Raw genomic sequence first — 8270 nt, 5'->3', positions numbered from 1 at the left:
TTCCTGGGAGACAGGGGTGGTTGGGGGGCCCTTGGTATGCATGCGACAGAGAACTCCTGGTGAAGACCACAGACCTGGTGGGAAGTATGTACTTCTAAGGATGACAGGACAGTTTGTACACCAGGATAGTTATGGCACTGCAAGAAAACAGAAACCTTGTACATAACTGCTTCTGCATTTCAACAAATTTCTCTGAAATTTTCATAAAGATTTTCAAATAGTTTCAAGCCCTGTTATAGACAGACATGGCAGTATCAGATAAATGGATGGCTGTAGCCCTTTAATGGCTTTGGCAGATAGTAAAAAAATATATATATATTTATACAATCAAAAGGAAACACTGCAAACTGAAACAATAATTAAAATATCTTAAAACTAAAAGAGTATCTTCACAAGGAGTTAGAATACTTTTGCTGTCAGATAAGAATATCTGAAAGTGCACAGCATTATGTAACAATCAGTCATTGCTGAAAGTGTTGTGCAGGAAAGCTTTACTTCTAAGAAGAGAATAACTGTGAAAAGACACACTATAGCAGACCACAAATAGATAGCCATCACAGCAGAAGAAGAGTTTACTAGTATTCATGGCATGATACAAGCACGGTGTTTTAATAGGCAAGGATGTCAGAATGACTACAGCAGTCTTCAAGAGCAATACACTCCACCAGAAGGCTAGAACTGTTAAACTGTCCTGCTGTTGGCTTATGGCCTGTGTTTAGGTAAGTGCACAAGAATAAATTATTTATATAGACACACTCAAATGTGATTTGGTAAGTCAGATTTTGTTCTCCACACAAAGTAACAGTTTTGTGGATGAGGAAGTATAATAAATATCACATAGATAACAGAAGATCTTAAAAGGCCAAAAAGTGATAAAAGCACAGATTCATAAAGTTAGTCTATCCACAGACCCTAAATTTACCAGTCTGTCAATAAATATAGATTTTTGTAATGATTTAAAATATAGGAACTGGATAACTGGTGATATAGCATTAAAAGACCAGAAGAAGAATTTCATAGTGAAATTATCAGACATAGTAATCCTAGTTCTGCCAAACCATGTCTGTAGAATGAAGACTGTCACTGAAATATTTTTTGTAATTATTTGCACATACATTAAATTGTATTTTAGTGTTATTTAAAAGTTCAGAACAGCAGCATGAAAATAGATTCTTTCATTACTGACTGCAAAATTATGCAATAATGTCTGCTAACTTGCCACACGTATCCTTCAATAAACTGCAGTTTATTAAACATGTTAAAATGTATAAAGCTCTTTTATGATTTTAATGCTTCATCACTCTACCTATCATTTTCTTTTCAATCTGTCTCAGAATGATCTTTTGCACTTCTTTGCAATCACCTACCTGCACAGCTAATATTTTCTGAGCATTCTCATGAGAGGCTGCCTGGAACTTGGCCAGCCCAGCCTGGTTGTAGAGGCCTCGCTGTTTGAAATACTCCACCAGTGTCCTATGCATCCTGCTCTGCAACACGGAAAGCTGAAAGAGAAGTGGGGGGGGGAGAAAAATACAAGTCAGAGCAGAAGAGGAAATTAATGGCAGTGTTCAAGAAGAATGATGGAGGGAAATACAGAAAGCAGTCAATAGCCCATTCTGCACTGTATGGGCCTGACAGGAATTTCACAGTCTCTTGATTTTCCAGCCCACTCATGTGCACTCATCAGAAACCACTCACATCTGGCTGCCAGGATGGGGGGTTAATTTTCTCTAAATGCTTCAGCAGTTATGTTCTAGCTGAGGCAAAGTCTGTGACTGCAAAGCTGATGAGTAAAATATTTCTACTTCACCCAGTTTAACTCAAAACCGATAGCCTCAGGACATACTGAACCTTTCTTATAAAAAAAATCTTTTGAAGCTTTTGAATGGCACATTGGGCGCACTATAGGTCAGGCCAAAGTTTAAAATACAAGTTTAAAGACTTTGATGGACACTCTTGCTTTTTCTCTCTTACAAAGCTTATCATACTCTGAAATGTGTGCTTTAGAGCATGACAAAACTAAAGAGAATTAACTCAGCCATCAACTGCTGACAGAGAACAATAACAAGAAATAAATTTCAAGCAAGAACCCACTAGTAATCTACTAAACCTTATGACTAAAAGCTGCTAGTAGCATTTGATCACAATAACATTTAGCATTAAAAATATGCTAATTACAAAGGTCTTCTAGTGTCATGTACAAAGGTAGTTAATGCTTTACAAAAATATGCATAACACTGGGGCAGAAGAAGGGTGCACTCGTATCCAAATATTACTGCAGTAATGTGTTCTCTCCTTCAGTACATTGCATCAGAATGAATTATTCTTTATCTTCACCAATGACACTATACATTTATCATCTCTGCAGCATTAGCTTTATTTGTTCAAATGGCTGTGAGCAACAGAACCAAAATGTCACATCTGCTAGACACAAAGGACATGGATATATGACTGGAGTTGGCAATATAGATCCACAGTGTTTCATTTTATGAATGTTGGTCTGTAGGCTAGCCTCATGATGACATATTTTCAAAATAAAATGAGTAATAGTACTACAGAATATCCCAAAGGTGTTATTGTCTTTCCACCAGTACTATGTACTTAAAGGGTAAACTCTTAATTACTTGAAAAGCATACAAGGTGTTAGTTGCATCACTCCTTTCAGCAATGCAGACTATCTCTACATATCTACATCTACTGGCACAGTTTGCTGAATTTCCACTCGTGATCTCAGAATCACCATATTTTAGCACACTAATTATTACCCTTGATAGTACACTTCAACATGATTTCTAGTGTGGAAATCCACTGACACAGAATTATAATAGGGAGCTGATGTGAACGTTATTATACTGTATCTCTTCTCAGGAAATGCCTTCCATCCAGTCATTCTCAGCACTTAGACTGTATCTTTGAAGTTTTAGGGTATTTCTGTGATTTCCCCTCCAAAGACAACTGCTGTTCTAACATGGACAGTCAAATACCATTATCCATTCACTGAGTGATCAGAACACAAGCATTCCACTCCTTCTCCATTCTTACATTAAGCAGCACTTAACAACAGCACACATTACTGGAATCTAGTAACAACCTCACATCATCCATCTGTGCTCCCCTGTCCTCTTAGACTCAATCATTCAAGAGGTATTTATCATCATTTGTAAATTATCCTGGCATACACCACAGGCCTAAAGCCAGGACTTGTGGACCAGTGGTCTTGTATAGGGTACTATATTCTAATGACAGGTCTGTCCACAGCATGATTGGCATTGACATCGCTGACTTGCTGTATGCTACTCACCTTGCACAAGCTCTTTCTAGATTGCAGTGCTGCTGGTTTCCAAGTATAATAACTCTGTGATGGTGTTTCTCACTAATATTTGCCAGTCTGATTATATTCCCTGTTCCTATAGTTATGAAGCAACCAGAGTATGATTATGTGCTCAGAGCAGGGTGAAGGATGGAGCACTAAAAGAGGTATAAACTTGTAATATACCTGCACCAGGTACCAGCAACAGATCTGCCGTAAGAAGTCATGTTGTTAGTCCAGAGAGATAGCCAATATGAGAAATAGACTGACTATACTCTTCAAAGTCCTAGGTCCTTTTACCTTCACAACTTTCTACTCCTTTTTTATTGATGGGTATATTTCCATGGGTTTGAAAGAAGGCCTTACTAACAATGGTCTTCAAAAACTCCTCCTTAGAACTGTTCTTTCTGGAGAATTAATGCTTTATCATAAACTTTTCCTAACTGAGAAAGAATTATGCAAATAGAGTGAAGCAGTTCTTGATTTGTGCAGATTCTATGGTCCATTTCCTTCAAGGTACTAGGTTCACAGCAGCATTGATGCAGTCCTCACTCCAGTGGTTAACAATCTCTTAGCAATGTGGGAAATAAAGTATTATTTTATGTTGGTCTTCTTGATCTATTTGCTGCATTTGACATGGCCGATCATTTGATCCTGTTAGAGCATTTTATGGCCTACTGTAGAAATAGGGCTCTAATAAATGTCTTTATTGGTTTGCTTTCTAACTCTCTGATAAAACTGAGAAGGTGGTCTTACAGGTTAATTCTTCCTCTGCATACCCTTTTAGGTATGGGGATCCATATTACTCCATCTTGGATCCAATTCAGTGATATGGTTTGACAGATGGGTTTATATTATCATTACTATGGTAATAACATCTGGATGTACCTCTTCTTTCCTCAGAATTATGTGGAATATTCAAAACCAATGCAGGATTGTTTGGAGGATATACTTTCTTGGAAGTCAATTAATGGGTTCAAACTCAACCCATCCAAACTGGTTATCATGACCTTCCATAAAACTTTAACATCCTTCACAGCTCCTGTCCTTACACTCCTGTATTGCTTATGGATGGATCACAGGCTGGATTTATTGTTCAAAATGCATAGCTTGTAAGTAATTCTTATCAATTAGCTGTAATTTCAGAATCAAGAGATGGTGATTGTACAGTCTTGTTGCCAGCAACTGTGAATCAGTAGCCATCTTAAGCACCTTATTCCATCAAAGGACTTACCAACAGTTATGCAGGCTTTGATTGCACATCATGTACATTTCTGGCATGCCTTTTACATGAAGCTTTCAAGCGAGGAGCTTGACAAATGAAAGTCAGTGCAAAATTTGGAAGCAAGATTATTTAAAGGGGTCCCTAGGTATGGACACATTGCTTTTGTTCTCTGTGATGTGCAATGGCCAACTGCTGAGCATCTCCCCACTTTTAAAGTTCTTATGATGGTGTTTAAAGTTCCACATGATCACAGTCCCACCCATTTAAAATAACTTTTGTTACTATTATAGCCACCATGGGTACTCGAGTCACCTACCTTGGGGCTACTGTCAGATTCCAGGTTTAGCCTGAGTCCTCTTGATTTGGGGCTTTTTGTGTTCATGTTCCAGTCCTGTGATATTCATTACCACATCAGCTTCATGACTGCATTTTCCTATACTGCTTAGAGAGGAGCCTTAAGGTAGACTTTTTTTAGGGATATTCTGGGCCACTTTTGAATGCTTTTACTTTTAACTACCACATGCCTGAACAACTCAGTAGGCTGTATTTTTTAATTCTGTAAAAAAATCATGCAGATAATGTAAACTTTATGTTTGTTTACACAAACAACATGTCTATTAGACTATCATACAGATGTATGTGCAACCACTAATACAGAGGAAGAAGAAGACAAAAATAAACAAGAACAAGTAAAAGTTGAAGGAATGTGCAAACAAGAAACACTGGTAGTCCAAAGTAAATGGAAAGCAAAAGCTGGAAACAAATATGAAGTGGGAGAACAACTGATAGAAATTTGAAGGAAAAGCAACTTTTTTCATTTCAAACACTTGTTTTCAGCAGTACAGGCAGCAGCTCTGCATGTGGACTTCACCCAATGGATTATATAGAAATCACACTAATTATATCTGTGGATATAAATTATGGAAAAGCTCAATAAGACCAATGAAAAACAAGACTGCCTGAGGCAGTAATCACCACCTACATAAAGGCAAAATCAAGTTAAAAATTGAAAAATAAATAAATCAGTCAGGTAGGCAGTAAAGTATGTTCTTGAAAATATGCCACTAAATTTCAAATACTATTTGCAAGATTACCTCTAGATCACAAATCTTACTTTTTTTTCCGCTACTTAAATTGTTGATTGTCCTTATTTAATGACCTCATAATGCTATGCACATTACATCTTCTATATCACATATGTATGTACTGTATACCTTTGTAGATATTTGTATGCATTTCTTTGATTTTAATGATTGTAGTATTGCTATACATTTTTGTCACTTTTTTCTTTATATTGGCGCTTTTGTCCTCGGGTCTCCACTGAAAATGGGCCACCAACCCGGTTAACTAAAGACAAATAAAAAAAATAAATAAATAAATAAATAAATAATAAAATTAATTTGCTGTACAAGATACAAATCAGAAAGCACAAGAAAATTTATGGGAAGGCTTCAAGAAAGTTGTATTTGAATAAAGTGATGTGTGCGCAAAATGTGAAAAAGTAGAAATGGCCAAAATAGAAAACTGGTGAGACTTTCAACATTGCTCAGAAAACTAAAGCCACAGCTAAATGGAGAATGAGAGGTAGCTGTGGGACATAGCCAAAATTTCCAACATGATGCAAGATGAGACAAAGAGTATTACAATGAAGCATGCAATGAAGAAGAATTAGTAAACACTACAGGAATAAAGTACAATTGTGTAAGCTGAACTTACCATAACAGTAAATGTTCAAATGATCACTGCTGTAGTAGCCTTAGCTGTATGGGTTATATCCTGCCAAGGGTATAACTGCTAGCCAGTTTTCAAAGCATCAGGCCACTTTCCATGTGCCCTAACTTTCAAGCATCTCCAGCTAAGCTGACTAAAAAACTAGTTTGGGCCCTAAGCCATTCAGACCTTCCCTGCCAGCAGAGTTAGAGAGACTCAGCCCTAAAAGGATTATGTTAGGGACAATAAAAAATAAGTGTCAACACTCTTGCATACAAAATACACCAAAAACAAGGAAGATGTAGGAACAGAATGGCTACTGCAGCAGTGATCTTTTGAACATCTACTGTTATGGCAAGTTCAACTTACACAACTGTTCTGTGTTCATCATATTGATCACTGCTGCAGTAGCCTTAGCTATATGACTAGATTACAATAGTTAATTACATTTGGAAGGTAGAAGGAGAATAGTCCAGGAACCCCTGGAGAATGGTCCTAGCAAAGCTTGATCTGGACTCGGAGAAAGAATTAAGCTTATAGTGCTATCTTATAGTATGTACAGAGGACCAGGTAGCAGGTTCTAGAATATTTTAGAAGCCAACCCTTTCCAAAAAACACATAGATGAAGACCCAGATAGAGTGGGCCTTGATCCTGCCTGGAATAGATTTGTTATGGTAAGTATAACATAGGGTAACAGCCTTAGGCAACCAATTGGAAATAGCCTGTTTTGACACAGATTATCACTTCCTCTTACCTTCACAAGAAATAAACAACTGATCTGAATATCTGAAAGATTTACTTTTATCAAGATAGTACCTGAGTTGTCTGTGCACATCCAAGGTATGGAGTATCCTTTCTCCCTCATTTTTAGGTTCAGTAAAGAAAACTGGGAATTGGATAGTTTGGTTTAAAGAAAAGCTGGATACCACTTTAGGCATAAAAGAAGGATTAGTTGTCAAAGAAACCCTATCTTTATAGAAAAGTAGGTAGTGCTGACTCACCATAAGAGCTTGCAACTCAGACATCCTTCTTGCAGAGGTTAGAGCAATCATTAAAAGTGTTTTCCATGTTAAGAACCTTAAGTCAGCCAGATTAATGGAGAAAGTATTAGCTTCTCTAACACAAAATTAAGATCCCAAGGAGAGGCCATTGGTCTAGTTGAGGACTCTCTCATGCAAAACCCCTTTCAAGAACATTTTGGTATTAGACTGCCTTGTAAGAGGAGCATCCATGAGTAGATATGCTGAAATGGCTGATAAGTGAACCTTAATAAAGGATCTATCGCCAAGAATTCTGTCAATAATGGTGAAAAGGTGAAAATCAGCAGTTCACCATTATTGACAGAATTCTTGGTGATAGATCCAATAAACAATGACGGCATTCAATTCTCACCAAGAAAGAGAAGTATTGGATCATTAAACTGGGTGGTTTGTTTTCACCCGGTTTGAATGATCATTTATAATAATATTATATATTTTATTTTATCTTTACTAATTACAATGGACATAAACTATGTGGCTGTTTTATTGTGACCTTTTTATTCTCTCTTTATTTTCCACACAGGAAACAATTTGAATGTTGGGAAGATCACTTTGAGAAGAATCCTATTGGATGATTCCTGCTATATATATATATATATATATATATATATATATATATATATATATGTGCGTGTGTGTGCGTGTGTGTGTCACTTCAAAGTTGCTATTACTTTCATTCCCACTAAGGAAAACCTGTTGGCTGAAACTGGTCTGGGTTGTTTATTACATTTAAATAATAAAAAGCCTGTGTATTGAATTTATTGGCCACATTTGATGCTTTTCACTGTATTTGGTGCTGGCAAATTTGTCTACTTGACCTCATAAGACCCAAATGTAGTGAAAGTTTTGAAACATGAGGAGAATAAATCTAGGATGACTTCCCTGCTTAGTCTAGCAGACGCATATCGGCATCAAACAGGAATGGAAATCAAACCACAAGTGGATAAAAACCAGGCAGCAACTGAATGTGTCAAAAAACATTTG

General features: G+C 36.9%; 1 protein-coding gene across 1 annotated transcript in view; it reads right to left on the bottom strand.

The window, feature by feature from the left end:
• LOC122797639 (coiled-coil domain-containing protein 178-like) overlaps nucleotides 1–8270 on the bottom strand; it is a 2875483-nt gene that overhangs the window by 406681 nt on the left and 2460532 nt on the right. Inside the window, exon 11 of the mRNA XM_044066184.1 lies at nucleotides 1368–1502. Coding sequence (XP_043922119.1) covers nucleotides 1368–1502 — 135 coding nt within the window. The remainder of the gene's footprint in view (nucleotides 1–1367; nucleotides 1503–8270) is intronic.

Source organism: Protopterus annectens, chromosome 3.part1 (genome assembly GCF_019279795.1).
Source record: "Protopterus annectens isolate FY-2018-M chromosome 3.part1, PAN1.0, whole genome shotgun sequence".
NCBI classification, from domain to species: Eukaryota; Metazoa; Chordata; order Ceratodontiformes; family Protopteridae; genus Protopterus; species Protopterus annectens.
The sequence above is the reverse complement of the archived record's forward strand: the minus strand, read 5'-3'. Positions and strand labels throughout refer to the sequence as shown.